This window comes from Haliotis cracherodii, unplaced genomic scaffold, assembly GCF_022045235.1.
Source record: "Haliotis cracherodii isolate W230 unplaced genomic scaffold, xgHalCrac1.p SCAF_14, whole genome shotgun sequence".
In the NCBI taxonomy this organism is placed as follows: domain Eukaryota; kingdom Metazoa; phylum Mollusca; class Gastropoda; order Lepetellida; family Haliotidae; genus Haliotis; species Haliotis cracherodii.
The window spans coordinates 35769297-35792465 of NW_027266269.1; the positions used below are offsets into that span (position 1 = coordinate 35769297).

At 42.2% G+C, this 23169-nt stretch overlaps 1 protein-coding gene across 1 annotated transcript; it reads left to right on the forward strand.

The window, feature by feature from the left end:
* The first annotated feature begins 19199 nt into the window (after window positions 1–19199).
* On the forward strand, window positions 19200–22468 carry LOC139460397 (sodium-dependent noradrenaline transporter-like). The gene is made up of 4 exons (XM_071241893.1): window positions 19200–19239; window positions 20134–20247; window positions 20872–21003; window positions 22137–22468. Exons 1-4 carry the CDS (start codon window positions 19200–19202, stop codon window positions 22466–22468), a joined length of 618 nt encoding a protein of 205 aa, XP_071097994.1.
* Window positions 22469–23169: the final 701 nt, after the last annotated feature.

Sequence of the window (23169 nt, forward strand, 5' to 3'; positions counted from 1 at the left end):
CAGGGTCTCTGAAGAAATGAAGAAAGTCTCTGTGCTCCTTTTTATTATATTTTATAACTATACATGTAATTTGACAACTGTTTTCCCTTTAAAATATGTTCATTTCAGAGACTAGATGTTAGTCTGAAAACGAAGAATGTATCTGGGCTCCTTTTTATTATAGTTTAAAACTACAATTTGACAACTGTTTTTTTCTGTAAAACATGTTCATATGTTCATTTCAGTGACTAGATGTTAGTCTAGCTTTACTGGTACAAAGTAACAATGAGAAGAATAGTACGGGGTAGTGTTGATGCAGTTGAGTGGACCGGGGTGTGGTTACACTGGAGAAGCCAGTTGTTGACACAAAACAGGTGAAATAAGGTAAAAAGTGTCCTAACAGGTGAGGCCAGTAATATAAACAATTTTAAAAGGACGGCGGCTTATTGGAATCTTTGATGAGTTGATGGTAAGTAGGAGGTATGTATAAGGGCGTCCTTACTTGATTTTTTGTTTCTCATTTCTAAGAGTTTACTAGAGAGGGCTGGCGGTCGGAAAACTAAAAAAGAAATACGGAAAAAATAAAAAGAGGTTCCTTTTTGCAGAATACCTATTCAAGGGGGTAAAAACTAACAATGTAGTTGTTTGCTTGTTTGTTGTGTGTTGTTTAACACCTCACTCAGCAATATACCAGCATTATAACGGCGGTCTGTAAATAAATCGAGTCTGGATCAGACAATCCAGTGATAAATATCATGAGCATCGATCCACACAATTGGGATCGATGACATGCATCTACAAAGTCAGCCAGACTGACCACCCGATCCCGTTAGTCGCCTCTTACGACAACCACGCAGTTGGGATACGGTGACATGCATCAAACCAAGTCAGCGAGACAAACCACCCGATCCCGTAAGTCGCCTCTAAACCAATGGGCTAACATATACTGAACAACAAAAGTTCCTGTGACCATTGAATATGATTTAATGCAAAGTTATGTTTTTAACCAAATCTGAAACAATTTCGGTTTGCAACAGATAAAAGACTCCTGTAAGTGTTCAAATGGTTAAATTGCCAAACTGACTTCAGAAAATGCGTGATTTCATAAAAAAAACACCATGAACATGCCAAAATGTCAATTTACAAATCAATAGCGTGTATGTCCTCCTATGGTTGCGATGCAAGCAACACATCGTCGTCTCATGGAATGGGCCAGGCGTCGCACAAAGTCCTGTGGGATATCTGTCAATATCTGCTGAAGCATGTTTCGAAGTTCCCGGAGTGTCTGTGGAACACGTGGTTGACGTCGAAGGCGCCGATCCATCTCATCCTACATGTGCTCGATTGGTGAGAGATCAGGGGAGCGAGCCGGCCAGGGGATGACATTCACGTTGTTTTGTTGAAGAGAATCCTGAACAAGTCGAGCAATATGAGGCCGGGAGTTGTCATGTTGAAAGGTAATGCCTGGGCCATGACGACGCAAAAACGGTAGAACAACAGGGCCGATGGTCTCGTCGCGGTAGCGCTGTCCATTGATCTTTCCCTCTTGCTCTAATCCCACCCCATACCATAACGCTGCCGCCCCCAAACCGATCTTCTTCCTTGACACAATGATTGACGTAACGTTCACCTCGACGTCGGTACACTCGAATCCGTCCATCGCTGTGGCTGAGGTGAAAACGAGGCTCGTCAGTGAATAGAACTTGTCCCCACTGCATGGCCGTCCAGCGTAGACGCTGTCTGCACCACTGTAGACGTGCTTGACGGTGGTTTCCTGTCAAAATGGGACGTCTGGCGGGTCTTCTGGCGACAATCCCTGCACATCTGAGGCGCCGACGTACGGTTTGTGAAGATATTCGTCGAAGGCCAAGGATGCTTCTTGCAGTCACTGTTGCTGGCTGGAATCGATTTCGTAGGTGTTGTTCGAATCCAGTTGTCTTGTCGATTATTGGTTACGCGTGGCCTGCCACTCCGAGGATGGTCTCTGACTGCATTCGTCTGTTGCAAGCGTTGCCGTAAACAGCAAATGGTGTTTCAGTGGACGTTAAATTGTCTTGCAACATCACGTTAACTCGATCCTGCCTCAAGCATACCAATGGCTGGCATACGCTCATTTTCGGACAGGCGTGGCATTTCGTAATGTTGAATAATTGAATAATTTGTTATTTTTCTGAGTGGTCGATGTCAGCACGATGCTAGACAATGCATATGGAATCCCGTTAACGCACATGTTTTGTACCCATTCTTGGGTAGTGAAATACAAGGGGCTTGCATAAAAGTCAACTTTTACATGGAATGCATGCTTTTCTGTAGCAGTTGCGTTTTTGTGACTCGATTCCAAACATGTTCTACAATATTGAAAACCAAACTTTATTTGTTTGAAAAATACACTAAAATATTGGTGTCACAGTAACTTTTGTTGTTGAGTATATAATCTCAGTATTTGACAATATATAAACATATGTCCGGTCGACCATTGAGAGCAAGTTGAACCCGAAAAACAAAAAGTTAAATGCATTGTGGAAAAGGATCTAAAAAGAAAACACATATAGATAAGAAAGAAACCAACACATATGGTCATATTGTAATTGAAAACATACTGTAACCAATCACCTACTTCAAAGTCATAAATGATACATAACTTGATCACGAGATGCTAGGGAGCAACACTACTTGATTAGTTTGTTTGTTTGTTTAACGCCGCAGCATTATTCCAGCTATATGACGGCGGTCTGTAAATAATCGAGACCGGACGAGATAATCCAGTGACTGATATCATGAGCATCGACCCATGCAATTTGGATAGGATGACATGCATCAACCAAGTCAGCGAGCCTGACCATCTGATCGCGTTAGTCACATTCTTACGACAAGCACAGTTGCCTTTTACGGCAAGCATGGGTTGCTGAAGACCTGTTCTACCCCGGATCTTCACGGGTCCATCACCGCATGACCACGGGTTGGAATGTAGGATTACTATTCAACCTCGTTGCTAGGGAGCGTCACTCCGTAACTACGACTTGCTAGGGAGCATCTCTATATGACGACACGTTGCTAGGGAGCATCACTCGATGACCCCGTTGCTACCCTACCGTGGAGTGACTTTAACGCAACAACGCCACCTGAGACTGAGATGGGCCAGGAGGGTACGCCACTATTTATACTATTACACTAGTTATACTCTCTTATGAAAGCAAGATATGCCCGTTTTACAGATGAATGTCACCAACGTGAAGGTGAACGCATAGCGCCGGCCTGTGTCGACGACGCTCAAGCGCATGGAGGAAGTGGTGTCACGGTCGGGGGGAGAATCTGTGGGGACTTGAAAAATCGGTTGGTAATCATCCCAGGCCATTTCAACAACACCCAGACCGTATACTCTTCCAACAAGACAACGCTAGACCCCGTATACTCTTCCAACAAGACAGGCGCGGTCGGGTAGCCTAGTGGTTAAAGCGTTCGCTCGTCACGCCGAAGACCCGGGTTCGATTCCCGACATGGTACAATGTGTGAAGCCCATTTCTGATTCCCCCGCCGTGATATTGCTGGAATATTGCTAAAAGCGGCGTGAAACCATACTCACTCACTCCAACAAGACAACGCTAGACCCAATACGGCAAGGCAGACGCATAAACATTTCTGTTTCTGCCATGGCAATCATGTGATCCTGAAATGAAGCCCAAGGAAACTGCAGGGATCATCTTGAAAGGCAAATCAGAAGGCGACCAATATCCCCGGTCAATCGCCTGGACATCGGGCGATCCCTCCTTTAGGAATGGTAAAGGATTCCGACGTTATCCGACGCGTTGTGGCGTCAATTAATCCAGCGTTTACTGATTTTCCATGCTGAGACATTACATGCAGTCGTTGGACAGGTGTTTTAACAGTCACACTGTGGATCAGATTTTGACCCCCATTTGTATTTTGGTCACTGTTACTGGAAACAGATCTGCTTTGTTTGGATGTAATGTTTTTCACAACATGCCAACCGCCAATCTCTAAGTGAGTAAGCAATATTCCAGCAATATCTGGGGCGGTCGGGTAGCCGAGTGGTTAAAGCGTTAGCTCGTCACGCCGAAGACCCGGGTTCTATTCCCGACATGGGTACAATGTGTGAAGCCCATTTCTGGTGTCCACCGCCCTGATATTGCTGGAATATTGCTAAAAGCGGCGTAAAACCACACTCACTCACTCACTCATATATACCTGAGACCTTATGAACCAATTCAAATCTCAAATATCCGAAGAAACAAATTCCATTGTGCGAAAAAGGCAATTCACCGGTGAAAATTATATGAATGGATTGATGACGACAGATGTTCATGACAAGAGCAATCCTGCCCTGCTCTACCGGCAGAACCCGCCACTCACTCATTTTGTCGAGAAGCGAATAGACAGATTACAATAGCGACAAAACCCTTTCCATAATCATACGAATTCTCCGCTTAAAGCAGAATCAATGGTACGATTCCGAATATACCACAAGCCGGTGTTTATGAAACACTATCAGATAGTGATGATACAAGATTTTTGTGAAAATATTAGCGTTTCCTGCATCCCCCTTCTCTTTTGTGTCACTCGTCACAAACACATGCAAAGGCAGGTTGATTCATATGAAGCAACACGGGAATATATGGCACAAATCAAAATATTGAATTGGATCGTCAACAGATGAGTCAAAATTAGGAACAGTCCTCTGTTTGTCTACCAAAAGGGGAGGTGGGGTAGCCCAGTGGTTAAAGCGTTCGCTCGTCACGCCGAAGGCCCGGGTTCGATTCCCCACATGGGTACAATGTGTGAAGCCTTTTTCTGGTGTCCCCCGCCGTGATATAGCTGCAATATTGCTAAACGCGGCGTAAAACCATACTCACTCACTCACTCTACCAAAAACCTTATGTGAGGAATTGGATGCTGTCATTTTGATTAATCCTGACAGTACTTATATCGATCGCCATGGTGATAAGTTTATAAAACTTGCTGATTTGTGAGGTTTGGCAAAAACATGTTTAGGTATCACGCTATATGTTTTGGTTTGGTTTGGTTTGTTGTTTAACGCCGCACTCAGCAATATTCCAGCATTATGACGGCGGTCAGTAAATAATCGAGTCTGGACCAGACAATCCAGTGATTAATATCATGAGCATCGATCCACGCAGTTTGGATCGATGACATGCATCAACCAAGTCAGCGAGCCTGACCACCTGATCCGGTTAGTCGCCTTTTACGACAAGCATAGTCACCTTTTACGGCAAGCATGGGTTGCTGAAGACCTATTCTACCCCGGAATCTTCACGGGTCCACACTATATGTATACTGACAGTATTCGTGCCGAGTACATATACACATCCAAATCACCGCGACTAACCACCCGATCCATCAGCTCTCACCACAAGCTCCGCAACCACTAAATGATACGTCCTGCGGTTAACGCCGCGCCGAGCAATATTCCAGCTACATGACCGCTGTTGGTAAATAATCGAGTCTGGACCAGACAATCTAGTGACAAACCATGACCATCCATCCACGTAATTGGGATACGATGAAACTTAGTCCCCAAGCCTGGCCTCCCAGGTAACACGGAAATGTTATAAAAACTAGCCCAAAAACATTTGACGAACTGCCTCGGAAATGATTTTAAAAAATGTTTTATTCATGTAATTTTGTATGGGTTGCTGAGAATCAGTTCTAACCCGGATATTCAGCAATTGGGTTCCGGGGACACATTCTACCCAATGGGGTACAGCGAGGCAGTGATATTGCCAGATTTCACTGTACACAACATCCATCGCTATTTTCGCATCTAGTTCGTTCCACATGACGACCTTACGAGGATTGTACATATATTTGACAATGAGCACAATTATTAGCTTAATATTCATATTCGCGTCCAACTTCGAATTCAGAATGGCTCTCTCCATGCATTCTGATATAAACCGGTTAGACATGCACATGTTTGGTATATTAACACTATTAAATAATCACATTCCCGTTGTCAGATGTTATTGGTTCTAAGCAGAATAGCTGCCGATGGAATATTGGGCTGTTAAAACAGTGCGCGTGTGTGCTTCTTGTGTAACGCCGCACTCCGGCGGTCTTGTAAATTATTAAGAATTTACCTTCACTTTGTGTGGCCCTCACTCTATGAAGGTTCATACTCCAATGAACTCACACAAAGTGAAAGTTAATTCTTATATTCTTTATCACAATTTCTTACCTCAAAGGATATAGGCCAAGATCTATACACAATTTTATTTAGTACGTGTGACTTCATGTTTACACTGACAGCCATACAACAACCAGCTATATCGCGGAGTAAAATAGTTCCTCAAAAAGAGAGGTGACATTGGCGTATGGATGCACAACTTGCTCTTCAGAAACATCTTACGCAGCACCTGTGTTCAAATCATATCCTCTTTAGAAGAGAAAGGTCTGTAAAGATTAACCTCATCAAGGCAGTCACAATGACAGCGCGTCGTAATACATTACATCAAGTACAAGATGTCAAAATGGCCGGCACGATAAACGTGACGGGAGAGATTTCCGAAGTTGTTAATGAACCTGTGGCGGTTACATGTGTTAGTCATCATTGATCAACTGGCCGATCATTGAAAGGTGAATAAAGATGCGTCAAACAGACACTAAGGTAAATTCAAAGATTGCTGGAGATGGTCAATGTCAGCCTAGGCACGGATCGAGTCGATACTACGATAGTTTAGATGTGCATTTCTTCGTTCGTTCATTAGGATATGCCGTAGCGAGGATATTCGAGAACAATCATGCAGTCACGCTCTCTGCAGTCAACTCAACAATCCAGTGATCGATATTACGAGCAACGGCCCACGCCGTCGGGTCACCTTGACACGCAATCAACCAATGAACTCCATTTGAACGCCTATCACAACCAGCATATGTTGCCGAGGGCCAAAGACAAACCACGAGCCTTGGTAATGGAGGGGTGCGTTGCAAAGCGCCAATCGCTTGTAAGCGATGTACAGCGATTCGCCTCACAACAGTGCGCTAACTTTCAGCCGCTTGCAAGCGAAACAATCGCTGACTGAGGTCGCTTCGTTCTCAAACCAAAATGGCGGCTTACTTTGACAGCGGAACAAGGAATTATTGATTGGATCAACGAGAAAATGAGCAAAGGCAGCGAAGACCCCATCATCCTCAGCCTGCTCTACTTCTTCAAAGTAGTCATAAATTCCATCAGCACGTCATCAAGCCTCTTCTATTACGTTCTTCATTACGTCAAGGCAACCAAGCGCTATAGTTGCGCCGCCATTTTGGAAGAGTGGGCAAGCGCTTCGAACTGTAGCAGACACCAGGGGTGCGTTGCAAAGCGCCAATCGCTTGCAAGCGATGTACAGCGATTCGCCTTACAACAGTGGGCTAACTTTCAGCCGCTTGCAAGCGAAACAATCGCTGGCTGAGATCGCTTCGTTCTCAAACCAAAATGGCGGCTTACTTTGACAGCGGAACAAGAAATTCATGACTGGATCAACGAGGAAATGAGCAAAGGTAGCCAACACCCCATCATCCTCAGCCTGCTCTACATCTTCGAAGTAATTATAAATTCCATCAGCTCGTCATCGAGCCTCTTCTATTACGTTCTTCGTTACGTCAAGGCAACCAAGCGCTCGTTGCGCCGCCATTTTGGAAGAGCGCTTCGAACTGTTGCAGACACCGGGATGAGCGATTAATTTGCTTTCTCTTAGCGGTTCGTGGCTTGCAACGCGCCCCAGGATGAGCAATTAATTTGCTTTCTCTGAGCGATTCGTGGCTTGCAACGCGCCCCTAATCTCTGGGGTCACAGCGTTATCCAATATATGACGTCATATTCGAATCTCCAGAAACGACGTCATGATTGAACAATGTTTTATCCTGAAATAGATAGAGGATATCATATGAGTGATGCTCTATTTATTACGGAAGAAGATGTTGGTTGGTTTGTTGTTTAAAGTGGCACTCTGCAATATTCCAGCTATGTGACAGGATCGGGTGGTCAGGCCCGCTGACTTGGTTGATGTATGTCATCGATCCCCATTGCGTGGATCGATGGTCATGATGTCAATCACTGGATTATCTGGTCCAGACTTGATTCCTTACAGACCGCCGTCATATAGCTGGAATATTGCTGAGCTGGGCGTTAAACAACAAACAAACATTACATATACAAAACCCAACGATGTTTACATAAAAAAAGTTTCATAGCTTAATATCCATATTAATGGTCAATTTCGAATTCAGAATGGTTAACAAGAGCCCTCCCTGTGCATTCTGATTATGCACTACTGGTTATGCACACAATACAAAATAAACCATTATGTGAACGTCTAGACAGAATTAGTGTTTCTCGTTTAACTCGGCTATATGCCAGCTAAATGACGCCTGGTGCATGTAAACGGTCACTTGTGTTGGTTGTGTTGCACCTCGTCACAGACCACGTGCCTGTCCGTCCCTGATTTATGATGACAAGCGCCACTGCATTTAACACGGTAAAAATGTAACACTGTGAAACCTAATTTTCTCAACATATCACTACCCCTTTAGGACCAAGCTCTTGGGGTTTCAGTTGTGAGAATAGGTTCTGACAACACATACATGTCGTACATGGTATCCTCATCCACAAGGGAAGTCTGATAGAGGGGGGATCAAGGCACACACCCCACCCCTGCTTCCCAACACGTGAAAATTCCAGGGTAGAATAGGTCTTCAGCAACCCATGCTTGCTATAAAAGGCGACTATGCATGTCATAAGAGGCGACTAACGGGTCGGGTGGTCAGGCTCCATGACTTGGTTGAAGCATGTCATCGATCCCAATTGCATGGATCGATGCTCATGATGTCAGTCACTGGATTGTCTGGTCCAGACTCGATTATTTACAGACCGCCGTCCTATAGCTGGAATATTGCTGAGTGCGGCGTAAAACAGCAAACCAACCAATCAACCGGATACAGGGGATGTTCCGTGATGGTCTTGGGAATTATGTTTTTTTCTATAAATAACTCGGATTTTCATTGGTCGTCGGTACTACTTTTCATTCTGCCTACCACCCACGTGTTGACATGGAATGAGTGAGTGAGTGAGATGGTTTTACGCCACTTTTGGCAATATTCCAGCAATATCACGGCGGGGGACACCAGAAATGGGCTTCACACATAGTACCCATGTCGGGAATCGAACCCCTGTTTTCGGCATGACGAGTGAACTAGGCTACCCGACCGCCCCGATATGGAATGACTCCGAATAAATATTTGCAACTTGATAAATATTCAACATCCATCCTTCCATCATCTAGTGGGGGTAGCATATTTGGCACTTGTTCCTGTTAAGATCCAGGGTTGAATAGGTCTTCGTATCAAAATTGGGGCGGTCGGGTAGCCTAGTGGTCAAAGCGTTCGCTCGTCACGTCAAAGACGGGTTCGATTCCCGACATGGAATATTTCTAAAAGCGGCGTCAAACCATACTCCCCCCCTCACTCACATCCAAATTGCGTAGATCGATGATGTCAACCACTGGATTGTCTGGTCCAGACTCGATTATTTACAGACTGCCGCCGTACAGCTGGATTATTGATGAGTGCGGCGTTAAACAACAAACAAACAAAAACTAGTTCTTGTTCTGAAACTTAATTATATGCTTACAGTAACACGTGTGACCCACTTCAACTGACATTCTCAGGCAGACAGACGTAATGAAATGCAAGGTGATACTAATATAATAATTTGGATGGTATAAGCGAGCTATTTTACACAATCTGATGTGTCGTGAAAAGGTCGCATGTTTACTGTTACGCGAGGTTACATTTGTTAGGGGGTACAGCCGTCAGAAATTCGAAGGTGGTTAGGGATAGGATCCAGAGACGTTTGCAGTTAATTTGATTATTAGTGGAGCCGTTTCGTGAGAGATAAACGGTCAGTTGTGAACTTTGTGATACAATCACATAAACTTGGCACAGTTGTAGGTAATGAATTATGCAAATACTTTGCGATATGGCAACACCAAAACAAATCCAATATGACCGCCAAATCCAATATGGCCATCCATGGATGAATGGAATTCTAGTATATCGCATGTGGTCATGACCCACAACCTAAATATATAATAAAAATTAAACATGTTTCCATGTATTTACCTAACACCACATCTGTAAAGTAAATAATGTTATCATAATAGACTACTTATGTTAATTTAGGTAATCTAAAGTGTGACAAATATATATAAATGTGCATTTCTTTCTTTTTCATCATATCCTTAAGACATACATCGTTAAAGCCAATGAAGTATACCAATGTTGTATACTCATATGGTAGATAATATTTAAAGAATAAAACTTGTTTTTATTAAAAATACTTAATGGCTATTGTTTTGGTTGGCTAGTGACAATCAAATGTGATCACATTTTCAAAGTGGTGAACTAATCATGTGGTACACAGCACAGTCACACCTGGCTCTGCACCCATTCTCAGACTTACAATTACATCTCAGAAGTCAGGGAATATATGGATGTCAACTTCTTAACTATGAGGAACACAACGTTTCGGAGTACATGCGGGGGCACGGGTGGCCCAGTCGTCTAAGGCGCCGCGATTCGCTGTGCAGAGTCGCGTCCCTTGGGCACGCCAGAAACCTATGATTCGAATCCCGGTTCGCCCCAATTATGTTTCTAGGTTTGTGAGCACCATACCCGTGCTCGTGGGTTTCACCGAAGTGGTAAACGTCTGAGTCCTGCATCACTTCGGGCTTTCCTCCCACATTAAGCTGACACGCCGTAATAAAAATGGAATACTGTTAAAAGCGGCGTTAAACCCGACTCACTCAATCGGAGTACATGCTTACTCCTTCATCAGGTGATTGAATGCCATGAGGCAGAGAGCATGTATATGTACATGTAAGGACAACAAAGTTAATAAGATAACAAAAGGTGGAAAATAACAAAGGGTAGAAACTAACACGGGAAGTCAACAGGCTCTCTTGCCCCATTCATTCACCTCATAAAGGAGTAAGCATATATTCCAAAACGTGTTTCTCATAATATAGAAGTTGACATCCATATAGTCCCTTCCATATGTGTATCACTTCTAAATGCCTTTTAAAGACCTGATACATCTCAGAAGTGTCGTCTACAAAGACCCATAGCCATGTGCTGCTGGTATTTCCCATCCTCTCCCAGTTGGTGTGGTAAGGTCTGTTTCGGCCTCCAGACTTCGTCCCCAACAGTGGCCGGCATGAAATGCAGCTCTTTTGACATGCTGGTACAAAACAGCTGATGTGGGAGGAATGAAGTCATTTAGTTAAAAGTCCTTGTATGACTCATCAACTCTTGTACAGATGCTACCCAGTCATACATCATGGCTTAAACATACACATTCCATGTTTTCCCGCGAAGAACGATGACCAGCATGAAGTGCAGCTTCCTATTTCTAACCCTCTGGGTAATAATTGGAGTATGAACCTTCATAGAGTGAAGGCAAAACTCACAAGCTACGAGATTCATACAATGGTTGGCCCTCATTTTACCTCACTGTATCAATCTCGTAGCTTGCGAGTTTGGCCCTCGCCCCATGAAGGTTCATACCCCAATTATTACCCAGAGGGTTAGAAATAGCCGAGTTAATGAAAGTCGTATGTGCCGTAGGGCAAACATCACTTCACACACACCAGTGTATTGTTTACCTCAACCGGACGGCATTGTTGACGTCATTCGAATCTACTTGTGACGTAAGGTCGGGATGATGTTACACTAGAAACGACGTCCTATCTGAAGATTGTTTACGTCATTCTATAATTGTGCTTTAGGATTTATGAAATGATGTGTAATAAAAAAGTGTGTGTTATACGGATTTACGAAACTCGGCCCTAGTTTCATAACTCTTGCACCAGAACACATCAATATTAATGTTGGCATCCTACATCTACTTTTCACGATATGCACGTTATGACCAAGAGCTTCTGTGGACAGGCCAGCGTATTAATCAGATGGAAATGTTTCACTGCATATGTTCCAGCCGTCTGTTGACGATATCTCTATTACTGAAAATAACACCGCTTTTAACAGTATTCCAGTTATATCGCGGCTTGTCAGCTTAATGTGGGAGGAAAGCCCGAAGTGATGCAGGTCTCGGTCGGTGAAACCCTCGAGCACGGGTATGGTGCTGACAAACCTAGAAACATAATCAGGGCGAACCGGCCAATCTACTTTAAGTGAAAGTGACATAAATGTAGAATTCGAAAATCTTTTAAATCTCTATTACTGAAAATACCTTTTCCCAATCTACTTTAAGTGAAAGTGACATAAATGTAGATTCCGAAGAACTTTTAAATCTCTATTCCTGAAAATACCCTTTCCCAATATACTTTAAGTGAAAGTGACATAAATATAGATTCCGAAGAACTTTGAAATCTCTTTTACTGAAAATACCCTTTCCCAATCTACTTTAAGTGAAAGTGACATAAATATAGATTCCGAAGAACTTTGAAATCTCAATTACTGAAAATACCCTTTCCCAATCTACTTTAAGTGAAAGTGACATAGATATAGGATTCGAAGAACTTTTAAATCTCTTTTACTGAAAATACCCTTTCCCAATCTACTTTAAGTGAAAGTGACATAACTATAGATTCTGAAGAACATTTAAATCTCTATTACTGAAAATACCCTTTCCCTATCTACTTTAAGTGAAAGTGACATAAATGTAGAATTCGAAAATCTTTTAAATCTCTATTACTGAAAATACCTTTTCCCAATCTACTTTAAGTGAAAGTGACATCCATGTAGATTCCGAAGAACTTTTAAATCTCTATTACTGAAAATACCCTTTCCCAATATACTTTAAGTGAAAGTGACATAAATATAGATTCCGAAGAACTTTGAAATCTCTTTTACTGAAAATACCCTTTCCCAATCTACTTTAAGTGAAAGCGACATAAATATAGATTCCGAAGAACTTTGAAATCTCAATTACTGAAAATACCCTTTCCCAATCTACTTTAAGTGAAAGTGACATAGATATAGGATTCGAAGAACTTTTAAATCTCTTTTACTGAAAATACCCTTTCCCAATCTACTTTAAGTGAAAGAGACATAAATATAGGATTCGAAGAACATTGAAATCTCTATTACTGAAAATACCCTTTCCCAATCTACTTTAAGTGAAAGTGACATCCATGTAGATTCCGAAGAACTTTTAAATCTCTATTACTGAAAATACCCTTTCCCAATATACTTTAAGTATTATTAGTTTTAGGGTGTCACAAATAATGTAAATACAGTGGGAATTGCTTCAAGGAATTGTTGTATGAGTCGCAATAACTAGGAAAAGGAAATTGACCAAATAATTAGTTCCGCAGAGGATAAACTGATTCTTGCTTCTCAGGAGATAGAAAGAGAAATCGATCCAACAGCTACTAAACGTTTGGCATACCTTTCCCAGATACTGAATATGAGTGAGTGAGTGAGTGAGTGAGTGAGTGAGTAAGTATGGTTTTACGCCGCTTTTAGCAATATTCCAGCAATATCACGGCGAGGGACACCAGAAATGGGCTTCACACATTGTACCCGTGTCGGGAATCGAACCCGGGTCTTCAGCGTGACGAGCAAACGCTTTAACCACTAGGCTACCCGACCGCCCCTTACTGAATATGAAATCTTGACAAACAAACACAGAAAAGAAAAGCTAGGAGGCGATGAGGATGCTGGATTCATAGGAAGGAGAAAGGGTTTGGTTTGAATCTGAGTTAGACAGCAAACTATTAAGGTTTTCTGATGGAGATTTGAATAGAAAGCTCAGCAAATACAACGGCAACCTAATTCATCTCCATTCTAATCCCGTTGCAGTGACTCGTGTGCCAAACTGGTGGGGTTGTTAACCATACCACCGATTTTGCTTTTAGGGGTTAGATAAACATTTTAAACGTGAATAATGAAATCCTTGGCCCAGGCTGACATAGGCATGCGTAGAGTACGAGCTGACATCATAGCAGGAGGAGGATGCATTGTGGGAGAGTGATGTTGCTCGTGTGATGACACCTGGGAGAAATTGCTTGAAATAGTGATGTTTGTAATTCGATATACTTTTGCTTACGAGGTGGGAAAGTACTTCGGGTTCTTAAAAAAGGAGAATTTTCAACTTTAATTTTGCAATTAGTATACATAAAAGGTATTTGAACAACACATTCAGGCAGGTTGGAACATAAAAGGTTGCCTGTAAGGTAATTAACGGTAATTTCTATGGTTGTCGTCATCGTATCCCAGTTGGTTATAATAAAACATTGATCAGACGAATGAGCTAATATTATGCTGCACAGTTACTCTTTTTCCGTTGGTATACTTTGTTTGCTTGTTTATTTATTGTTTAACGCCCAGCTCGGCAATATTCCAGCTACATGTATATGGTGGCGATCTGTAAATAATCGAGTCTGGACCAGACAATCAAGTGACTGACATCATGACCATCGACCCACGCAATTGGGATACGATGACATGCATCAACCAAGCCAGCCAGCCTGACCACCCGATCCCGTTAGTCGCCTCTTACGACAAGCATAGTCGCCTTGTTCGACAAGCATGGGTTGCTGAAGACCAATTCTATCCCGGATCTTCTTATTATCTGATGGTATGCATTTAACACATTCTACAACGTTAATCTATTTGTATAATAGCCCGGTAACACACATTTGATGTCCATAGATTATCGTTTACCATGTTACATATCTGTCCTTGGTTGTGAGACCCGTGAAGATCTGGTATAGAATGGGTCTTCAGCAACCCATGCTTGCCGTAAAAGGTCACTATGCTTGTCGTAAGAGGCGACTAACAGGATCGGGTGGTCAGGCTCGATGACATGGTTGATGCCCAATTGCATGGATCGATTCTCATGATGTCAGTCACTGGATTGTCTGGTCCAGACTCGATTATTTACAGACAGCCGTCATATAGCTGGAATATTGCTGAGTGCGGCGTTCAGCAAGAAACAAACAAACAAACCATTGGTTGTGACTCCTTGCACTGCAGCAACAGTCTCAGTTACGACTTCTGTCACCAAAATGATGTTCAATTCGATTCCCTGTTTTGACTCGTGTTTGTTTAGGTGAACACAGGGGCGGTCGGGTAGCCTAGTGGTTAAAGCGTTCGCTCGTCACACCGAAGACCCGGGTTCGAATCCCGACATGGGTGCAATGTGTGAAGCCCATTTCTGGTGCCCCCCGCCGTGATATTGCTGGAATATTGCTAAAAGCGGCGTAAAACCAAACTCACTCACTCACTCACTCACTCAGGTCAACACTTGACCTGACTTTGCATGTGTTTGTGACGATATTACCGATGGGGCAGGATACGCTCACCTGGCATTACAGTACATTCCTCAATGGAATTGTAGCCTTATCTAACAGCTCATTTGGAAAACTTAACGTTCCTGCACACGTTTGTCTGTGGTAATATTCTTTATGTGTGACGCAACGACAGAAGATTGCTATTGGGATACGATGACATACAATCAACCAAGTCACAAATCCCAACCACCCAATCCATTTTGGACCAGCATAGCTTGCTGCATGTGTGTAAATAAGATAGTTATGCGATAAATCCAACAGAACAATGTAGGACGAGGTGTAGTTTATTTTACAATAGAACCTTATTCTATCATGACGTCATTTCTGGAGATTCGATCATACGCTCGGAACTTGATGACGTCGTAAATTGAATGATGCTATTTTTGAGGGGGTAGTGAGTTGTCCTCCTTAATGTACCTAGGCAACGCAGATATACGCGTTGCGCCCATTTGGCACATTTTCTCTTTATAGTGTTAAATGTAACCCACCTGTTCATAAAAAAGGTCTTGTCCGACATTGCCGCGATCGGATTGTATTGAAGGAGACATCATTTATTTAAACATGAATATTTTTAAAACTTGTAAATCTTATGAACATCCTTAAAGAGTATGTACATAATGTTGATATCTCATATGACTGCCTCTGCGGAGAGCGGAAGGCCCGGAGTTCGATCCCCGGCCTCGTCATACCAAAAGACGTTACCCTGTCTGGCGCTCGGCATTAAGTGGTTAAAACAAGGACTGGTCGGCTCGGGGTCAGTATACTGTGTCTGAGTGGGGTATTCATGTTAAACTACGGCATGGTATCTCAGTGAGCTAGCACTATTAATCGGCATCAGTCTGTACTAGTACAAGCAGCCACACACACGTGCATGCACGTCGCTATATAAGTGCAATAATCTTGGACGCGACCTCACCTGATATCTCATATAAAAAACGACTCGTGGTCGTTTATAGCACACTTCAGGGACAATAAACCACTCGAAGCGTGTTATTGCACGATAAACAACTACCACGAGTCGTTTATTGTTTATATGTAGCATATACGCTATTCCAATAGGTAAAACTAATTTAAATCTCGCGGATTTCTTGTTTCCTCATCTATAGTGTGAACACATGACGGTATTGCTCACTGTGAATAATTCTAAACAGTAAATTACAATTTCACGTGATAAAACTAGATATGTGGCGGAACACGCAGTGTTTATAAAGAGCCTTGACACGCAGCCGGGCTCATTAGCTGGGCTTCAGATGGTGTTGCTGACTGGTAAGTATGAATTAAACTGATCGGTCGATAAACGCCTGATTTCATCACTTCCTAATCTGTCAAATCAATGCAGCCAGCCACGCTTGGGGTCTACCATCTATTTTGTTTGGGGTGCAAAACAATCGAGAATGGGTGATGATTTGCGACCCATCTTTGTACATATTTACTAATTAAGGTAAGGATAAGAATTTGTGGATGAACAACTTCTCTATTACAATTAAGAGCTCTTAACTTCTAAAGTACTCCAACTTCTAAATGTCTATCTCGCCAAAGCTCGCAAAATACAATGTTTATTCCTAATGCAGGATATTTACCATTCCCAAACACACAAGCGTGATAACCTCTTTATGATATAATGTCATTCTTTAATTCTGTGCTTCAAAATCGCTTTCCCTCTCTCAAAAACATTACCGAAACATTGCGAGTTTTCCTGGAATGCGCGCATTTATATTTATTACGTCACAGGGTAAGTGATGTGTCAGTCGGACAGTGACAGTAGCCAATATAGTTCCAACTGAAATCTCTTTCTTATACAGTGGCGAAGCAAAATATACGCAAAACAACAATCCTTCTTTTTAATTGCCTTTCGTGGCAATCGATCGGTCTGTCTGCTAGAATAACTGCCCTTTGTCAAAGGAAAGCTACTCTAACCCTAGTCTATGAGACGTCACGGCAACGGTCAGACGTTGTTGACAGTCGATCTGTCCTGTCATAACGTTAAGAAGTGTAGTCAGATGTACACACAGCGACAAAACGAAACAAGGTAACAATTCAAACATAGTTCGGCCAAATCTAACTATTCTAATTTGTGGAGAAAGGTTCAAGCCGCAGAGGTCTACAAGCACAGATATGGCTACTGATCCCGCTTGGCTAGGCCTCGCAAAATTGTGTCGGAATTTATATCTCCAAAGTTGCCAAAACTTATAAAATGCCTTAGCTACGTCACAGTTAGACACTGATTTTCAGTATGTTAGACTGTTCTTTGGATAATGAAAGCAATTATCTCTGTAGTTTATCCAGATTCCCAATGGTTAATTCTGACTCGATCGCCGAATGACGAGGGCGACGCCATGTTTGTTTATAAACAGTGAAAGTTGTCCCTACTTGACCTTTGATATTTGCATCTCTATCCGCATATGACCCCAACGGATATCGTTTTTATCCGTTGGCTTTATCCTGCCGAGAAACCTACCCATTATATGATAAAAGAAGTTATTAGTCGTTTTAATGGAGACGTGGCAATCTCAACCATCAACCGACTCAACAACCTTGAGAACAAGTACATCCATTCTTCCAACCACCTTACGTTCTTGATGCGATGCAGAGACAACAAACTCGTGCCTAAAGGCCTACAGCTAAGAAGCCCTGTCGACACACCAGCAGCACGCGCCATCCTCCAGAAAGCCTCGCAACACCTAGTCATAGAACGGATACGCCACCATCGCAAGACCAAGTCCTTCACCCTGGATGCTATCACTAAACATCAAAACTACCTCCAATCAGTCCTTACAGACCAAGCTCTTAATTGTAATAAAGAAGTTGTTCATCCATAAATTCTTATCCTTACTTAGTACTCCAACTTCTAAATGCCTATCAAAGAAGATATTTACTAATGTTTGTGAAACAATATATGTCTTCTAGAATAAAATATTTAATAAATATACTTCTTACACCAAATGTATTATTTAACAATTATAAGAAATATTTTAACACATATCACGACATCATGAGCTTCGATCCACGCAATTGGGATATGATGACATGCATCAACCAAATCAGCGAGTCTGACCACCCGATTCCGTTAGTCGCCTCTTACGACAAGCATGGGTTGCTGAAGACCACTTCTACCCCGGATCCTCACGGATCGCGTGCCACCGGTGGGGCGGGATATGCGCACCTTATCATGAACACCTAGAATCATTACAATTTGTTTTATATAGAATAAAAAAAAGTGCTTCAGATAGAATCGTACACTCGCCACTTCTTTTGGTTTAGATTTCCTATGACAATGGGAAGAGTTTTGCAGCTTTATTAATTTAGATATGGGCTTCGTGAGGATTCCGGGTTAGAAGACGTCCACAATAAACAATGCGTGCCGTAAGAGGAGATTAGTGAGTGAGTGAGTGAGTTGGGTTTAACGCCACTTTTAACAGTATTCCAGTTATACCACGGCGTGTCAGCTTAATGTGGGAGGAAAGCCCGAAGTGATGCAGGTCTCAGACGTTTACCACTTCGTTGCAACCCACGGGTATGGTGCTGACAAAACCTAGGAACATAATCGGGGCGAACCGGGATTCGAACACACAATCATAGGTTTCTGGCGTGCCCAAGGGACGCAACACTGCACAGCGAATCGCGGTGCCTTAGACGACTGGGCCACCCGTGCCCCCAAGAGGGAATTAAATTATCGGGAACGTTGCTCAAAATATCAAACATTGACTTGTCTTGTCTAGAACCGATTATTTTCCGGCCGCAGTCATATAGCTTGATCAGTGCTCACTCCGACGTGAAACTATAGATGTATCTGGAAAATAGTGTCCTTCTTCATATGACCAGGAATACAATTGTTCGATAATACATCTTGACAAATTATTCTACAGGCAAAACCCACAAGATTCCAACATGTCCAACAGAGACCAAGAAAAGGTGACTGTTGTCAAAGGTATGTGAACTAGAACTGAAGTCAATACCTTGTATCTGACCTCTGTCAAACTTGTTATATCGACATCGACGGATGTCTACTGAAAGCAAAAGACAACTCATCCGAAGAGTACATTAAAGAGTAAAAAGAATTCAGTTCATTACTTTTATTCTTCTAAAATAATGATCACATTTATTTTGCAAAACATGACCAAGCTCCTAAACATTTAGAAAACAAAAGCTGATCACGTACCCAAATCCTTTCCTGAAACTGAAATGGTTGCTCCCTCACAGTCTTGTGAATAATTAGTCACTCTGAATCTGTATGCATATCACTAAATTTTAATCATGGAACTGATGAGGCGGTTCCAATGGCCTCTTTAATTTCACGTTCAGTTGCCTAAGTCAGTGGAGTTAGTGAGTGAGTTGGGTTTAACGCCGCTTTTAACAGTATTCCAGTTATATCGCGGCGTGTCAGCTAAATGTGGGAGGAAAGCCCAAAGTGATGCAGGTCTAAGACGTTTACCACTTCGATGAAACCCACGAGCACGGGTATGGTGCTGACAAACCTAGAAACATAATCGGGGCGAACCGGGATTCGAACCCACAATCATAGGTTTCTGGCGTGCCCAAGGGACGCAACTCTGCACAGCAGATCGCGCCACCTTAGACGACTGGGCCACCCGTGCCCCCCTAAGTCAGTGGAAGGAAACGTGCTACTTGATAATTTTTGAAAGATATCAGTCATTCATATACCTGAAGCATGAATTGAACTTCGCATGTTTCCATTTTGCCACTCCGATCAGACATTCCGATTCATATGCATAAAGAAACAGATTTAAACGAAACTCGCTGACACCACACGAGACAAAGAAGCAGGTGCTCTCTAAAGATGTGATGCATATAATGCTTGCAGACAAAAGAGAGACGTGGGGCCATCGAGTGGATGGCATCATCACCTTGTTGGGATACAGTGTAGGGGAGGGAACTCTGCTCAAGTTCCCTTATCTCTGTGCAAGGAATGGCGGAGGTATGTATACAGGATCAACACGCATGCATGTGTCACAGGATGAATGACAACACCAACAGGATATACACCTTAAATTTTGAAGTTGCAACCATGCATCCACAGAAAAGAAAGCAAGGCGTTCAATGCTTATTGGAGTCTTGTGACAGCTGTATTGTGTGACGAATATTTGTCATAAATATCTCAGCATTAAGCTGAAAGTAACATCCATTTTCATAATTTCCGAGATGAATATAAACAAGAAATATACAATCATGCTTTTGAAAGACGACATCTGTCCTATATCCTTATTCAAATTAATTTTCAAATCTCTTGTGGGTAAAATTGCAAGATGGAAAATTTTGAAATGAAACTTACCCGAATGAAACCTGCATATATACAGTAAACTACGTTTAAAACGAACTGACGGATGTAACGAACTAAAACCAGTGGTCCCTTTTAGTTCGTAATAACCGTCATTAACTGTATTCTGAATATTCTTGTTATCAAATGAGACATTTGGTGGCTTATAAGATAAAGCCTTCGCTCATCACTCCCAAGTTGGAGGTTCAATTCCCCACTCACAGTAATCCTTAAAAGCGTGGGAAAGTCCTACTCACACACAGATGAATGTGGTCCTTTCCTCAGGAGCCTTCCTGATTCCCTACCTGGTGTTTGTGGGTCTCTGTTCTCTCCCGCTATACTTCCTGGAGGTCGTCATCGGGCAGTACTACCAGAGGGGTCCTGTTGAGGTGTGGAAATTTTGTCCAGCAATGAAAGGTATTTACATTTTGATGATTTTATATAAATATATTTCGAGTAAATTAAGATGCACTCAGTTTTATTTACCGGTAGTTTTCACTTTTTTTATGTTACTAATTTTTTTGTCTGCGAGAAGGAAGTAATAGGTGAACATCGTGAAGCGTTTTAGGTGGAAAAATGAGCATTTTGTGTTTGTGTATGTTGTTGTCGGAAGGGACTTGAGGTAGATGGCCTTAAGTAATAATTATATTACTTTTCTGTTTCGAAGTTTTGCATAACATATCCTCTAAACGTGTTACATTTTTTTACTTTTAAACGTAATGGGTGTGCACAGATCTTTGTGCAGCGTTAGGTACACTGAGATTTGAATGTAATGGGATTTGATTGACATGACATTTTGTGTTGGTGTTGTAGTCCAATAAGGGTTTCATGTGTGTTCCAGGTATCAAAAATAAGCCATATGTAATTTTAATTCCAAAACAAATTGACAAATTTGGTCTCGCCTCTTGGGATCAACAACTACACTTCACTGCACGGAAATGTAAAGCTTTTCAGTCAGTCTCACAATTGGTGTCACATCATATGCTGAATAAAGGTGATAAAAGTAAAACATGTACAGTCGGTACAAAAGTATTCTAATTTAATAGGGGCGGTCGGGTAGCCTAGTGGTTAAAGCGTTCGCTCGCCACGCCGAAGACCCGGGTTCGATTCCCGAAATGGGTACAAAGTGTGGAGCCAATTTCTGTGTTTTTCGCCGTGATATTGCTGGAATATTGCTAAAAGCAGTGTAAAACCTTACTCACTCTCTCACTCTAATTTAATAACGTATATTTTGTAAATACCATATACCAATTTTTGTATCTAAATTTCTGCCTTAATGATGATCACACTCTATGAAACACCGTGAAGATCAGGGGTAGCAAAGGACTTCAGCAACCCATTCTTGTCGTAAAAGGCGACTATGCTTGTAAGAGGCGACTGACGGGAACGGGTGGTCAGGCTTGCTGAATTTGTTGATGCATGTCATCGTATCTCAGTTGTGTAGATCGATGTTTAATCGATCAATACGTATTGCAAACCTATTCTGTCTCAACATCCCAGATGAAAATATATAGTCGATCCGTCATCGATAATCTGTGTCATTCGATCAGGTCTGGGTTTTGGGTCGGCGTTGGTGTCGTGGGTGTACGCCATGTACACGTCCATGTACTTCTCCTGGTATCTCTACTACTTCTTCAACTCCTTCTTCAACCCCCTGCCCTGGTCCACCTGTGGCAACCCCTGGAACACGCCCAGCTGCGTGGAGTCGACGCTGTATGGGCACCAAGGGATGAACACCACAGTGAATGGCACGGTTCCACTGCAAGCTGCCATTAACACGACACGGTCGGGTCACCTGAATGGATCCACTGATGGCGTCAGTGTTGCGAGTGCCACTGAAGAATTCTGGAGGCAGGTTAACACAATAGTTAAGCCTTGGTGACATCCCGCACTGCACCAAACGCACTCTCTGATTTTACAAACAATTTGCATATCTTTCGGCAAAAATACTCAACCAGTTATTTTTGAACTGGTTTTATGCAATATCGACTTAACCTTTAAGAAAACAAAACTGTTTCTAAGATACTATGATAGATTGCGTGGGTAAGGAAGAAATCAATTTTGGTCACATAGCAAATCTGGTTTATATATTATATTTTGCTATGTTTGGTTAAAAATGATCCACTTATTCGCCTAGGTTGCTAATGTTGTATTCCAACTCTGAATCCCTACTGGCCTGTAACAACTGCAGTTAGCTGTTTTCCCCTGATCAAATACGTTTTGTTAATAATTATTGAACATATCTGTTACAGGTTTAATGCACTGAACATGTTGATATTGAACATATCTGTTACAGGTTTAATGCACTGGACATGTTGATATTGAACATATCCGTTACAGGTTTAAGGCTCTGGACATGTTGATATTGAACATATCTTTTACAGATTTAATGCACTGAACATGTCGATATTGAACATATCTGTTACAGATTTAATGCACTGGACATGTCGATATTGAACATATCTGTTACAGATTTAATGCACTGGACATGTCGATATTGAACATATCTGTTACAGATTTAATGCACTGGACATGTCGATATTGAACATATCTGTTACAGATTTAATGCACTGGAAATCTCGA